Here is a 16,074-nt window from a genome sequence, read left to right on the forward strand (position 1 = left end):
TTAAGTTAATTGGTTATTGTTTGATATTAGAAATTATAGAGGATTAGGCTAAACATAATTCCTTTAGTTCTTCATCATACAAGTATTTCATTTCATTTTCTACTTTAATTATATATTGTCCTCCTAAAAGGAGCAAAGTCTGAGGCGCATGATGCAGCCAACTATGCCCGTGAAAATTGGGATCAGTCGATAAGAATGCCTACGGAGAGAACTGGCAATGCTGCCCAAGAAATAATGGCAGAAGGAGTTGAAATCGGAAAACATAAAGTAGCTGATGCCTACGATGATGCTAAAGAGAAACTAAAATATTGCATCTGATAAAGCTTATGATTCCAAGGAGACAATGACAAATGTGTATGGGGAGGCTAAGCAGAAAATAGATTCAGCTTCACAAGTGGCGTCAAATAAAGCCTCAGATGCGAAAGAAACAATGTCAATTTTGTATGGAGAAGCTAAGCAGAAGGCAAGCTTAGCTTCAAATGTGGCATCAGATAAAGCTTCTGGTGCCAAAGAGACTGCAGAAAATATGTATGGGGAAGCTAAGCAGAAAATGAATTGGGCTACAGATATGGCTTCAGACAAAGCATATGATGCCAAGGAGGGAGCAGCCAGCATGTATGGGGAAGCTAAGCAAAATTTGAATTCAGCTTCAAATTTGGTTTCAGATAGAGCTTATGATACCAAAGAGACGACCGCCAATATTTATGGGGAAGCTAAGCAGAGAATGAATCATGCTTCAAATGTTGCTTCAGACAGGGTTAATGATACCAAAGAGTCGGCGAAAGGGGCCATGGGTTGTGGATATGACAAAGCAACTGGTGCCTATGGTGAGGCAAAGAATAAAATCAAAACGGCTACAAGTACTGTGTCTGGCAAGGCTTATGATGCAATGGAATATGGAAGAGAGACTGCTGCAAATGTGTATGATGGAGCAAAGGAGAAAATGAACTTGGGTTCTGACAAGGCCAATATTGCGAGAGATAGGGTGGCAGGAGGAATAGAGTATGGAAGACAAAATGCAGCCCATTCCTATGATGAGGCGAAAGAAAGGGTGGGGGAGGCATACAAAGAAGCTAAGGATACTGTATCTGAGCATACCAGGCATAAGTATGAGGCTGCCAAGGAGAGGGCCTCGCAGGCAACAGGTGATCTTGGGGCGAAGATGAGAAATTGATGCTGGTCCATCCAAGAGCTAGCTATAAGGTATTTAATCACTTCTAGCTGATTGCATGTTAAATATCTCTTTATGAACTCGTATGTGATCACTTGATCATATTGTTAAACAGCGACAAACGTGACCCGTGGACCAACTGTACCGATATTGTCCCAACTTAGCCACCTCACAGGTGTTGATCGCAAAAGGTCTCGGTACAATTGGTTATTATCCACCCATTTATAAGCTTTATTTTCTTTGTCACTTCTTATATGTGGGATCTTTCCTCTCCAACACATATGTTCTTTTTCTTTCCATGTCTCTAGCTTAATAGGGGGTCTGTGAGTTACATCTTGTTATGTTTCCGACCTTCTGCTTTCAATTATATTAGATCATTAGTTTCCACAATTTTGAACAGCTTGTATCTTAAAAGGAATAAAAAATCAACACCCTTTTTAATTTAAACCCACCCTAAAACTCTTTCAGTTAGGTTGAACAAGAAATAAAAAAAGAATTATTTGCTATAAGAAATAAAACTTGTTCTTGATGAAAATTATTTTCTTTGCCACTGGTACAAATACATTTGGTATGTTTCTGAATTGCTTAATTGTAGCTTCAATTTAATATCTCATCACTTTATATTAATCTATTCACCTTGAAATCTCTTCATTTTTGAAATTCCTTGTTACCTTCAAATCTCTTATCCAAGCACTACCTTAGAGTAGGTATTTTTATTATTCTATGTTTTCAGTGTGTGTGTTTGTGTGTTTGCTAAATCTGAAGAACCTATGTAACCGGTAAAAAACATAATCCTTATTATTCAGTGAAGTACGTGATTCTACGAAAATAGGTATGTTTTTTTTCTTCAGTCCACTAAATATGTGAGAGGATTCATATGATTTTTTGTGTATTGGTTGGGATTTGTACGTTTCATAATTTTGTTGAGTAGGTGGGTTTCACAATTTGGTTTGGATTTGTATCTATAGAGTAGGTGTGGTTTTGTTGTGCATCTAAGGTTGAGGTAAGAAGTTCTATTCTATAGAGCATTAAAATCTATTTAGTAGGTAACATGATTTGCATCTGTTTAACAGGTATACGTAAAGTGGATAATTGTTTAGTAGGTAGTGAGATATGTATCCATAGTGTTGGAATTTGACAATTATGGGGATTTCATTATGTTTTTTAAATTATAGTGTGTATGGTTGTTTTGGTTTATGATAGGTGCTTTCAATCTGCTGAATAAGTATGAGAATAAAAAGTATATTCCAAGTATATGAAAAAAAATCTTTGATAACATAAAGTGATAAGAGGCTAAATAGACGTCAAGAGATGGAGAAATAAAAACTAAGGCAAACTTTAAGGCTCATTATGACAAATTCAAATAATTAATCGTCTGAAATAGGAAGAAGAAAAATCAAAATTCATTCAATCATACATTTGTTTCACTCTTGTATATTCTATAATTTCTCTAAATTAATGTTGATACCCGATTTTCTCAAATTTCTCTAAAATGAAATTTTCATTTATAATAGATACAATTAAATATTAACTAAATTAGAAAGTTGGTCAAAACTAATTTTAAGGATGAGTTTCAATTTCTCAACCTAAAGGGTAAAAAAGTGAAACTATTCTAAATGAAAAAATATTTGTTATAAAAATATTAGGTTTAAATAATTCATTTGGGTTTAGATTGAAAAAGTTTTTGGATGTGGGTTTAAATTTAAGTGGGGGCTTCAAAATTGGGGTTATGTCTAATTATCTCAAAAGGAGCTGCAAGAGCATCATCATATATAGAATATCAGATTTTCTTCAAGAGCTGCCTCTGTTCTACTGATTCTGTCTACGTGTCTATTGATCTGTGTGGTAATTTATAATGAGGTATTGTCCTGTAATTTCGAAAGGCCGGTAAAATTGAAGGTTCTAGCTGGGAATTAGATGGCCCTTGCCAATTTGTCTCTGATACATCACATGCATGTGCTAGTTACTCTTGTTTGTCTTCATCATCTATACGCATCGTATGGCTGCTCACATAAGGTTTGACTTTGACTATAGTCCTCTTACTAGACTTGCAATTCCTCTAATACAGTAATACCTCACCATTAGTTATGACATTTATGGATGGATGTGTAGTAATATATAGTTTCTGTTACAGGTCAAGATGTTTGTACGATTAGTGCACTTAATACCACCTTTTAGGGAAACCTCTTCTTTAGTACCTGCGAAGGATGCAGTAATGGCTGGTCTAGATAAGCCTATAAGCTTTCCCCTTCCTCGGTTATGTGCCTACCTTTCTCGTGTTTATTCTACTGCTATCTCAGTTAGATTTCAATTTCCATAAGCAAGCTTATAGATTATAACTAGATGCGTGATATTCTCATATTTGTAACATTATGTCATTATCTGTGTTTGATAAAATCATATACACTAGACAAGTCTGCTACAGATCAGTAGACATTTCCCTTCCCAATATATATGATCTGAAAGAATATTGTTCACGAACGTGCAAGGGAACCCCATGATTAAATGTTAAAGCAGAACAACAAGAAAATTGGCAAAAACCCATGACCAAAAGCTGATTCTTCCTTCTTTTTGTTTCCCTTTTTTCTTTCTTCCATATCTTTGGCTGGTAAAGTGTTCAAGCGAGTGATGGGAAAAGAAGAGGTGCGTGCTAGATTCCATACATCGTCAGCTGAACGATTTTTAGTAACAAAAACATGCAACCAATTCTATCAGATTTCTGAACTCGGTGGTGATGGGGTATAAGAGGTCTGAACTCCTTGTCTCTATTTTGCTGTCTACCTTTTCAAGTGTTTAAACTCAAGAACAAGGAAAAACCAAGCAAGGAGAAGATCATGTCGCAGCATAACGTATTATGTTGATGTAATGAGATTTTAGGAAAAGCTGGACAACGAAATAAAACACGAATGCTTCAACCTGAACTCTCATTTCTATTTGTTATGCACATACAATTCTGAGATAGTTATTCACTAGATTTTTCTCCTCACTCTCCAAAGAAGAATAATGTGAAGAATTACAAGAAGAACGAGTGCCTTACAGTTGCTTCTTCTTCATGGCTTGTTTATTGTTGTGCATCCATACCTTGAAAACTTGTCTTTTCACACCCAAATCAGAACACAACTGTTGCACCTCTTGCTCATCGTGCTTCTGGATCCTCCATCCCAATTTCTCAGCCACTTCCAACATCTTGTCTTTCTGTTCTTGACTGAACTTTGTCCGAAACCGCTTCCTTGAACCCCCAGCCTGATTTGACTGATCGTACATGTTGATATGGTTGAGATCTTCGCTGGATGACTCGGCCGGTCCTCCGCCACCTCCAAAAGTCATCATCCCAGGCGGAAATGATGCCGGCACAGTAGGACTAGTGGCCGGGAAATGATGATGCTGATAGTGCTGGTGAACAGGAGGTGGTGGAGGGAGAGAGGGTACAACTGGTGCTGATGATGCATTTCTACGGCTGCTATGGCTGTTTTTGTTGTGGTTGTTAAGGACATGGTAATTATTTGGTACATGTACTAATTGAGTTTCACCCTCAATCTCTTTCCTGTGAAAATTTCTGTGGCACTCACACGCAGCACATCTTAGACCTCCCGGGCTGTCTTCCCCTCCGGTTGGCATGAACTCTCCGCAGCCATCCAGTACATGCCCTCCTGTACTCGCCGCGTGATTCTTCAAGCATTCTCGATAGCGAACTGCTTTCGAAGCTGTAACAGGCTCAGATACTGGTACTTGTGCCAGTGCCGCCGATGGCGCTGCTTTGAAGCTGTGGTTTGCTCCGCGTGGTGTGGTGCTTCTTGCTCTTGGGGTGGTGAAGACAGCAACAGGTGATAGGTTCGGATCTGGGTTTGGAACTGGGTCTGGATCTCTACTGGGTTTGTATGGATTCGACTGGTGAGGCTCATGATGAGGTGGAGGTTGATAAAATGGTTCTAGGGTTTGAGGGTGGTTGAAGATTAGAGTGTTGTTTACGTGATGATGATGATGATGATGAAGAGATGAAGAAGAGAGCTTGGAAGAAGAAGATGAGTCTCTATTTTGGGGGCTGAACCCCAAGGTCGTTGGCATCCCTAAAATCTTATCTTGGCCTCTCACCTCCATTAAATCTGATAGATAAGCTATTAATACAGATTTTTGATTGATCTCCCAGCCTATTTTTCTTTTCGATAATAAAAAATAATGGTCGATGGGAGGTAGCTGGATCAGATCAGTGCTTTCATAAATTCATCTATGCATATCTCTATCTTAATCTAGCTTGATCAGGGAACTAATCACCGGCTTAAGAAGTTAAGATGATTCTTCTTTCTTTCTCCTTTTCCTATTCTGATTTTGACATTTTGGGTGCTAATCCACCAACCCATCTCACTAATTTCTATGGTTTGTTTTCAAGTACCTAAGCTGGTGACTGAGCTGTGGATTATGAACTGATGGGTATAGTAGATGAATTAAAAGCATATAAATACAAGAAATGAAAGACGAAAATAAATATTAATCTTGGAACTCAAACAAGGAAATACATGCAACGGTTTGGGGAGGGGGCCTACTGGAGCTAATTAAAAATCTTACTTACCTTGCTGTAAAATTGAAGTGAGATTTGTCTGATAGTTGCACCACCACCATTTGAAACAAACAGAAAGCTGCTCGTTCTGGGTAAAAAAACTTGGTTTTATCAAAATAGAGAGAGGAAGAGGAAGAGGAAGAGGAAGAGTAAGAAGGAAACTAAAGAGGGTTCTGTTTCCTAACACCCATCCAGCCCCATAAAATCTAATGAAGCAAGGAACAGGTTGGTGGTTTGGTTTGTACTCAAAACTCAAAAAGATTTGAGTGATGAGGTCTACAGTAATGGAAGAAAGGAGAGAGAGGACTCAGAGGAGCCGTGCAGAAGAGCCGACAGAGTCACGTTAGTCCTCTCCCACACCCTGCACCATGGTCCAGTTCCTAATTATTGCTCTCTGAAACCCTAAACCACCACAAAATTAATGTCTTTTTAGTTTGTATTGTGCTGCAAGACAAATTAAGAAAGAGAGAGAGAGGAGGGGGGGGGGGGGGAAGCGCAAAGGAAAAATGTGAGACTTGAAGTTTTTCTGCTTGCTTAGGAATCTTCCTGCAAACTCAAAAAATCAAAATCCTGTTAAAATTTTAAATTAGCAGTAATTTTCTCTGTTTTGATCTGTAACCTATAGTATTATTAAAGGAACTGATTTTATTAGCCAAAATATTGTTTTGTACAGTAGAAATTCAGAGTATTATACACAAAGTGCATAAAAAATTTCTGGTAAATATTATATTGATATAAAAAATAAACAAATAAAATTACGAATAATTTCATTAAATAACTTCTCATCCATTAGGTGTGTTTTGTTTTAATTAAAGAGAAACTTATGGGTTATTCGTTGCATGAATACATGTATGATATATGCATTTCACATATCTAATATGATAAAATAACCATATTATGATGTTATTTTTCATGAAATGGTTTTACTTGGATCTCATATATTTCATATTTTCACGAAATTTTTTATACAGACCTCAATGTGTTTAAAAAGCTTGACTGAGTGACTTATAAATAGATAATTGTATGTTAAAAGGTTAGTAGCTACTATTCCAGAAATACATTTATGAAGGATGTGATATGTAACCATGTAAATACTCGGTGTTATCTTACTAATTCATATATTATGACAACCGTGCATATATTTTTTTATGGGGTTTGGAACACATCCAAGCTGGGCAACCGTGCATCTATATTAAGTTATAAATTGTAATTATCCAAATTGTATATATTCATATATAGACCTCGGTGTACTCAAGAATCTCCGCTACTATTCTTCTTATAAATGAATGTTACGTAGAGTCGAGTAATTGAGTGAGATACAAGAGCAATTTCTCCAGGAAATCAAACAAGTTAGGATTTAATAATTTTCTAAAGACAATTAAGGTGATGAGTAGGGATAATTGATTAGTTAAAGATGATTAAGAATGAGTCAGAGTGATTAGTTTTTTAAAGAGGTAAAAAGGAAAATAAAAGGGTCAGAGCTGAGGAAAGAATTTATTTCCTTTCTTCATCTGATTGATCTGAATATCTTTTTTCGGTGGATGTGGGAGGGATCGAGCTAAAGTGAGATGAGATGAAGGAATGCTGGGCCACATTACAGCATTTCTTTTGTTTTCTTTGTTAGTGTAATTGTGTCAGTATCTCTCTCTCTCTCTCTCTCTCTCTCTCTCTCTCTCTCTCTCTCTCTCTCTCTCTCTCTCTCTCTAAAACCCATCAGCGAGGGTTTGTGTATCTGCAGCTGGAGTTTTTCATTCTTTTCCATCATCACGCGCGTCCCAAATTAGCAGATCCATTTTTCTCAGATTGCTATGCACCATAAGATTTGTTCTTTCTCTTGCTTCTTATGCCTAGCTAGCTCCTTCCCTACTGTTATGGTTATGGTTATGGTTCTTTTGTTTTAGTGCTGCGTTTGCGAAATTCCGAAGTGTAGTAAAGAGCGAGAGACTCCATTTGCAAATACTACTGTGCTCTGCATGTTCTATTTTGAAGTATTTTCCTTCGATTACTCCACGGTCCACGCCGCATGTCTCTAGGTTAAAGTTTCGGATGGAACACTGACCATGTTGAATGAGATTTTTGCTCTTGGCATAAGGTTAATTAATGAGGTTCAAGTATCATCAACAAGCATTTAACTTAATTCGTTTATTGATTTGCTTTTTATCTTAGACAGGGGTCACCAAAACACAACAACTTAAATCGGTTAGATGAGATCCACAAGAATTTTATATAAAACGAAGGCTTGAATAATAATTACATATTCTTATACTGTTGTCGTACAGCAGACAAGAGATCTTGAGCCGAAACTCAAACTTAGTACATAACATAAGTCTATTCCTTGAAAACTTAGTACACAACAACTTAAATCTTAAATTGCCGAGTATTGTAAATTTGAATAGAATCACAACTTGATAGATTTAGTTATTAGAGAAAATGTCAACACCCGCCAAGTCATGTAGCTAGAGCTAGCACATTATCTCACAAGCGTGCAACCCTAATCCGATCCACAGCTAATGAACTCAAGGTGAATGAAACTTGTGGCTTCAGACTAGTGAGCTCAAGGTTTGAAACTTTATGATAAACATATTTAAGAGGGCCAGGCAAGATTTTAGAAGATTTCTCAAGTGATTAGTATGTATTTCTACGCACAGTATGCTTGTAATTAGAAGTTCTTACACAAGTCTTCAATATAGGCTGAATATAATTCTTAAATCATGTCCTACTTTTTGTTAGCTTGTAGATTTTATGTTCTCTCAATCCTTGAGAGTCAATTATATCTTGCTAGCACCATGTATCTAGTTGCTTGTTGAGATTTATTTTCTAAATTCTGCCCCTAGAAGACACTAGCCTCAATTAAAATTGAGCTCCGAAACTCTTTGCTCGATCATCGAGTATCACTATTGAAGCATCCGATCTAACCAACTGTTTGTGTTGTGTGGCGCACTTCCTTTCTTTGTTTGACAAGTTCATTTTAGGAAACATGACCCTAATGCAATATTGCACCGTTAAATTCTAACTACTATATTTGACAACTAAAGGTCAAGATTTTATATCAACTAAATATTTCGTGACGCTTTTATTATCGAGAACTTATTCAGAGCATTGAGGTGCACTTATATTAAATTAAATAAACGGTCAAATTTCATTAAGTATATATTTAAAAAAAATTATAAATATTAATAATTGAGATTTCATAATAAATACTAGTTTACTTACCCTAGGAGACACTAGCCTCAATTAAAATTGAGCTCAGAAACTCTTTGCTCGATCATCAAGTATCACTATCGAAGCATCCGATCTAACCAATTGTTTAGTGTTGTGTGGCGCACTTCCTTTCTTTGTTTGACAAGTTCATTTTAGGAAACATGACCCTAATGCAATATTGCATTGTTAAATTCTAACTACTATATTTGACAACTAAAGGTCAAGATTTTATATCAACTGAATATTTCGTGACGTTTTTATTCTCGAGAGCTTATTCAGAGCATTGAGGTGCACTTGTACCAAATTAAATAAACGGTCAGATTTCATTAAATATATATATATTTTTTAATTATAAATATTAATAATTGAGATTGTATAATAAATACCGGTTTACTTACCCATTATGCATTGAATAATCTGGCTCTGGTCTCTCTAAATTATTGCTTAAGCTTACACCAACTTTGGTGTGCTTGAGGGAACAATTTCCAAGTACTAAGATCTGCGATTAAACTAATACAAGCCTCATTAATTTAGTAGAACATGATAAGTGATATTTGATTAAATTAAATCAGACAAACTTTCTTTTCTAATCAGTGCATGCACAATTAATTGGTGGGATTAGAGTTACGTGGCAGAAGCCCACCCTTAGGGTCAGTGTTAGTTTATTCCTTTGTTTTTTTATTTTCTCTACATCATTTGTACGTTTTTCTGACTTTTCCTTCCAATCTATGCTAGCTAGGCACGTAGGCGGGTCCAAAATTAGTTGTGTGATTAAGGTTTGATCTTGTGTTAGGTCATAAAAGTTCTTTACGTGGGTCTCATTTGACACCTTCATTGTGGTGAGTTAATCATCATTTTCTTTCTTTGTTATTTTAGATAGAGGTGAAATCACATAAACTCAAGAATTTTTTTACCATCGGTATCCAAATTCTTGTGGTAAGGTCAATATAGTACTCATACTTTGAGTTGTACCAATGTAGTACCCAAACTCATTATTCGCTATCAATGAGGAGTCTGACGCTAAATTCCGTTACGGCTTCGTTTTCAGGGTCATGTGTCTAGCACGTGACCATTAAAAAAAAGGCAAAATTGATCATTCCTCCTAAGGAGTGTTGTCGCAGTAATAATAACCCAAAAGTCTCTCTCTCTCTCTCTCTCTCACCACGTCCGGCCACCACCGCCGCCGCCTCCATGCAACTCAGCTACCCCGACTCACTCGAATCCTCCCCCCGAACCCGCAATGCCGAACTCTTCCTAGGATGTCTCTCCCTAGGTCCTTGGAGCCAAGCTCCGCCTCATGTGCAGCTACGGCGGCCACATCATCCCCCGACCGCATGACAAGTCGCTCTGCTATGTCGGCAGCGAGACTCTCATTGTCGTCTCCGACCGCCACTCCTCTCTCTCCGACCTCTACTTCCGCCTCTCCCAAACGCTCTTCAACGGCCAGCTGTTCACGCTCAAGTACCAACTCTCGACGGAGGACCTCGACTCACTCATCTCCATCACCACCGACAAGATCTCGACAACATGGTGGAGGAGTATGACCGCACCACCTCGTCCAGGTCACTGCTGAAGCCATGGATGTTCTGTGTCCGAACCAGCTCTCCTCGTCCTCGCGATGTAGTTAAGCAAGCCAGTAATATCGATGGATGTGGCAAAACCAGTCCAAAAGGCTGAAACATCACACTTGCACAACGCCCACTTTAGTATGACGATGACCGCCATGGTGAGCACTCCAAGGGCATAGACGAACACCATCACCTAGATCGAGCTCAAACGACCGCCGTAGTGCATTGAAGATGGCACAGAGTAAGGAGAGGGCAAGGCTACCTCCTCATAGCTCCGATCACGACTCTCTAAGGCGGAGACCAAAGGAGTGTTGTTGTTCGCTGGCGCCGAGATCGAAGGTCGACGGAAGCACATGTGGCGGAGGAGGTGGCGGTACGGTGATCATCCGAGTGATAATTGTTAAGAGAAGCATGAACATGAGAGAATCAAGTGGTCAAACCACAGTAACAAAAATTGGAGTGAAAAAATGGCAGGAAATTTTTATTTTGAATGTACATAGGGTTATTTAAGTAAAAACCCTTTTTTTAGCAGTCACGTGCTGAACATGTGACCTAGAAAACATAACCGTGACGAAATTTGACGTCAAACCCCTTAGCGAATAACGAGTTTGGGTACTATATTAGTACAACTCAGAGTATGGGTACTATATTGATATTGCCACAAGAATTTGGATAACGATGGTGAAATTTTTTCTAAACTCAGATAGCAAGGATATATGTGTATACGATCGACGTCTTTCAATTACAAAATACAACTGACGTGGCTGTACAAAGATACTCAGCAGTGGTTCGACTGTTCAAGTCTAAGCTATTTTCAACAACAGTGTAAAAAGTTTGAGACTGTTACCTCCTCACTTTCTATTGAGGTTCCGTAATCGACCAAGTTAAATTCAAGGACTTAACCCAAAAAAAAGGTTAAATTCAAGGATGTTTAACTAGATCATCAAGCTCATGATCGACTTGGCTATACCAATGATTTACACCAGTAGCTAGGTGAGAGTAAATGAGACGATGGCAAGACTTGTACGGATCGACGGGGGTGGTTTAGCATCCAATCAAAGTGAGCAGGCGAGCAACTAGTTCGTCGAGACAAAGGAATCTGTAATGATGGGATTAATGGTGCGTTTGCTAAACATGAATGAAGTTGACAAGCTTTGAGAAAGATAAATAATGAGAAAATAAATAAATGAGAGAGTTCAAGAATCATTCATATTTATTTGTTTATTTGCTCAAAGAATTAAATAATATGAATTATAATAGAAATAAAGTTGACTATAAATATACCTAGGAGAATAAAAATTTCAAAAAATATTTATATGAGATAGTTTGAAATTTCATTAACTTTTGAGATTAATTTTAGAATTTAATTTGATTCACCCAAAAATAATATAAAATCTCTTCTAAGAAATGAAAATGGTGGAATCATTCCCCTTCTATATTGGGACCTGCACAAATCTGATTCCCCGTAGTGCTAGCAAACACCAATTTAAAGGAAATGAGAATGTTTCCTCGTGAATTCATTTCCTTTCCGTGTTAGTAAACACACATGAGGCTCGGACTAAGTCAGCCGTCCAATCAGTGCATGCATGTTTTCTATGATGGTGGGATTGCACAGTCCAGTGTGTTTGGGGATGTTTGTGGAATCTGACCAAAGCTAAGCTAGTGATCCAGTTGTGACTTGTGAGTGCCTTCATTCTTCAGAACCACCAATCCTCTCAACTCCGACTACGATTCAAACTTTCACCCTTTAGCTTAGTCATCAAACAATGATGCACCATGCACTTGTTAATTTTCTTTCATTTGAAGTGACAACGTTCCCTAATTAGGGAGTCGTACTGATCAGTGATCACCCATTCTTTTATTTTGCCCACCCGACCTTTCTAATCTTCACTCCCAAAACCCAACTCATAGCCAGACGGCCCATTTACCCATTTCCTTTGGAAACCCAAGCAAGTTTGTTTTTTTAGGGGTGGGCATAAAAAACGGAAATCTCGATCCCGTCCCGAAATTCATAGAGACGGGACGAGACGGAGGTCTAAAAACGTTCGTCTCATCTCGATCCCGTCCCGTTTCATTATAGTGGGATGGGACGTGGGACGAATAATTTTTATCCCGCTTCGTCCCGTCTCGTCCCACATTTAATGAAAACTAAAAAATTCTTATATATTTGTATCAAAATGAAACTAATTTATGTTCTTAATAACTCCAAAATTATATTAACTCAAATAATAATGGTAAATTATAATATTTTGAACATAATATGCATTTTTTTGTTAAAATTTCATTATTAAATGTTACTTTGTTAATGAAAAAGTAAAAATATAGGTTTTTATTTAACTTCATAGGAAGGTGGGATTTGTCCCGTCCCAACCGGGATTAATCCCGAGTGAGATCATTCTTAAAAACCTTCGTTCCGTCCCGATCCTGTCCCGATTCAAAAAGGTGGGATGAGCCCCGCCCCGTCCCGTCTCATCCCGTGCCCACCCCTAGTTTTTTTGCTTCTTAGCTGATTAGCGGAATGAAAATTATAAACAATTTTTTTTGTTTCGGAAGTAATTAGCATATTTGTTTCCAGACTTGCTTACCGTACATGGAAAAGCCTTGAAATGCAAACCAAAAAAAGTTGGACAAAAGACCAAAGAGGGTGAGGTGATACAACCATATAGTGATGAATGGGTGACACCAACGGCGTAGCTAGAAATTTTGTTAAGAGGGGTCAAATTTATATATTACTACAAATTTAATGAGCTGTCTATGTAGGTTCAAGCTAATTGTTGTCGTCAAAAATTCTTTAAATATTAATAATTTAGGGAGGGGAGCGCCATTAAGTATGTATGAGCTAAACTAAATCAAGGAGATAAAGAGAATAAGAGGAAAAATCTATATAGAAATAGTTTGATTGCTTCAATCTTATAAACTAAGTAGGTACGTTATTACATTAAAAGGGACAAAATGAATCTTATATTGTTCTAAAATAAGTAAACATGCAAGGAATAACACAATTGCTAAGATAGGGAGGAGGGTCAATTGACCCTTCTCAGCTCCATGTAGCTACGCCCATGGGTGACACCATGATAAGATTGAACGTCCATGGTGAAAAAGATGATGAGATTTGAACAACCATAATGACTAATGAAGTCCAGAACTAACTAAAGCTAATAAGTGGTGTGGCTGTTCCTCGTTCCGTTGACTATAAGCAGAAGAGGAATATGACTTTACCCTGTCTGCACTTCTGCCATTGAAGAATGAAGAAAATAAAGCCCAGGCACTAGCTAGCATGTGGTGATATTATGATTCCCATGATCCCAATCAATGTCTATACCAGGAAATATGAGCACCATCAACTATCATGAATCAAAAGCTGGCTCCGACATACTACGATGACAACACAACCCAATGAAATGAAGTAATTTCAATAAAGGAAAATCTTTACACTGCCATAACTATTATCCATCTCACTTCAGTAATGTAATGTAGTAAATAACACATCTTCATTGCAGAACCACAGTTCTGTATCAAAGCCATAATTAATCGTTTATTACTTGGTTGGCCACCATAACCCACCTCTTGTTGCTCAATACAGAAGCGGTCTACAAAGTACAAAATGTCAAGTTTTGCAAGGACAACCAAAAAAGAAGACAACAGATATAGATTTGCTCAAGCTCAGCCACAAGGAAGATGAATTGATCAAAAGTGAAGACAACTATATAAACAACTGTCAACAGGCTATAACACAGCAAATAGATCAGAATGGAGCTGATGCAGAAACAGTAAGTTTCTAAGGAGAAGATTAGAATAGAAAAGATAACAAGTAGAACCAGATGAAGAAAAACAGAATTTTATAGCATCAAACGTTAGGACTACGTGTATGGAGACGCTATCGACTTTCTATAGAGGCCAACATAACTTGAAGTGATCCAAAGGAACACCACGAAACCAAAGATCAGGACCAACCCGGATGAATATATCATAATCCTAAATTGATGGTTCCATAACCACGTTATATTCAATAATAACAAAGATGGCCAATCTTCACAGCTAGCTATAGGATAACCAAGGTTTCAGTCAAGAGCCTAAACAGACATATATCAAGAGAACTAATCTAAAGAGGTGCAACTCCCATAGTTAGCCACTTAGCCACATGATTGAGACAGTAGCATGGTCGCAATCCTCATCTTGGATCTCATTGATGATGGATATGAACCCTAATGCGACCTTAAGTCCACAACTACAAAACTTAAATATCAAACTCCCAAGTCCCAAGTCATAGTCCATTTACAGAGTTACTCAAGTCTCTAACTACACTGTTCAAGCTTCATACTTGGCAATCATATTTTCACAACAGAACCAAAGTTTTCAGAGATTGAGAAACTAACCAGTCCCATTCTAATTGAACAATTCAACATCCAGTCTAACAATGACAAAACCAGTGCATTATATTACACAAACAAAATAATACAACAAGTGGGAGAAACTAACCAGATCATTCAAATTTCAACAACAATGTAAAGTGTTATGTGATTCATGATCATAGAGACTACCTTACCCAATTGGAACTACAACACCCCTTTGGCTTCCATATACCTCCACATGTACCAAGACCCAACAGACCTATAAGGCCTCCACTTCTCACAAAGCTCCTCCATCTCCAACGGCTTCGGCAGCCCCTTCAACCCATACAACATCTTCACTCCTTTCCGCACACCAAGATCCCCCACCGGCAAAACGTCAGGTCGTTTAAGCGAGAATATCATAAACATATGCACCGACCAAGCCCCAATCCCCTTCACCACGGTCAGCATCGTCAGCAACGACTCGTCGTCCATTTCCAGAATCGCCGAATCCGACAAAGTCCCATCCGTAAACTTCTCCGCCAAGTCATGCAGATAAGACGCCTTCCGCCCCGAAACCCCGATTTTCCGGAGATTCTGGGCCGTTAGGGAGAGCAGAGTTTCCGGGAGAATCAACGACTCGCCGCCGCAGAGCGTGACGAAGCGCGTGTAGATCGACTGGGCGGCTTTGGTGGCGAGTTGCTGGTAGAGAATGCTACGCGCGAGTGATTGGAACGGGGGTCGGTCGGAATCGAAAGACGGCGGGGTGTAGGAGTCGATCAGGCCCGATAATTGCAGGTCGGAGCTCCGTAAGTGATTTAGGGCGAGTGTGATTTCGGATTGGGAGGTTAATGGGCTTAGGGTTTTGGGGAAGATGGTGAGCTTGGTTGTGGTGGTGGTGAGCTTTAGGATTTTTTGGGGCCGGAATGGGATTTTGGAGGAAGTTGAGGGGTTTTCGGGAATTTCAGTTTGAGGTTTGGATCGCTTGGCCATGGAGAGAGGGAGAGTTGGGAATCCGAGAGGTGAGAGAGCTATGGTGGCGATGAAGAGAAGGGCAGAGAAGGCTAAAGAGGCGCGTGTTAGTTACCCGCGCATTTTATGGCGGGTGAAATGCGGTGGTCGTTTATTATATGGCACGTGGGCCTTAACCCAGTCCAGTGTCTATTTCTGGGCCGTAGTTAAAGATCACGGCCCATCCTGGGCAATGAAAGGAGGAAATTAAATTTGCGAGCTCTCGGTCTTAAACTT

General features: G+C 38.5%; 3 protein-coding genes across 3 annotated transcripts; 1 reads left to right on the top strand and 2 right to left on the bottom strand.

Moving 5' to 3' along the window:
- The first annotated feature begins 343 nt into the window (after nucleotides 1–343).
- On the top strand, nucleotides 344–1,283 carry LOC126800665 (late embryogenesis abundant protein 19-like). Its single transcript, XM_050528065.1, has one exon. It carries the CDS (start codon nucleotides 344–346, stop codon nucleotides 1,172–1,174), a length of 831 nt encoding a protein of 276 aa, XP_050384022.1. The 3' UTR covers nucleotides 1,175–1,283.
- A 2,868-nt stretch (nucleotides 1,284–4,151) lies between these two features.
- LOC126790004 (zinc-finger homeodomain protein 6-like) lies at nucleotides 4,152–5,516 on the bottom strand. Its single transcript, XM_050516130.1, has one exon. It carries the CDS (start codon nucleotides 5,267–5,269, stop codon nucleotides 4,205–4,207), a length of 1,065 nt encoding a protein of 354 aa, XP_050372087.1. The 5' UTR covers nucleotides 5,270–5,516; the 3' UTR covers nucleotides 4,152–4,204.
- A 9,351-nt stretch (nucleotides 5,517–14,867) lies between these two features.
- On the bottom strand, nucleotides 14,868–15,934 carry LOC126790024 (DNA-3-methyladenine glycosylase 1). The gene has a single exon (XM_050516152.1). The coding sequence runs from the start codon at nucleotides 15,817–15,819 to the stop codon at nucleotides 15,052–15,054; it is 768 nt and encodes a 255-aa protein (XP_050372109.1). The 5' UTR covers nucleotides 15,820–15,934; the 3' UTR covers nucleotides 14,868–15,051.
- Nucleotides 15,935–16,074: the final 140 nt, after the last annotated feature.

The sequence above is a fragment of the Argentina anserina genome, chromosome 1, assembly GCF_933775445.1.
Source record: "Argentina anserina chromosome 1, drPotAnse1.1, whole genome shotgun sequence".
NCBI classification, from domain to species: Eukaryota; Viridiplantae; Streptophyta; class Magnoliopsida; order Rosales; family Rosaceae; genus Argentina; species Argentina anserina.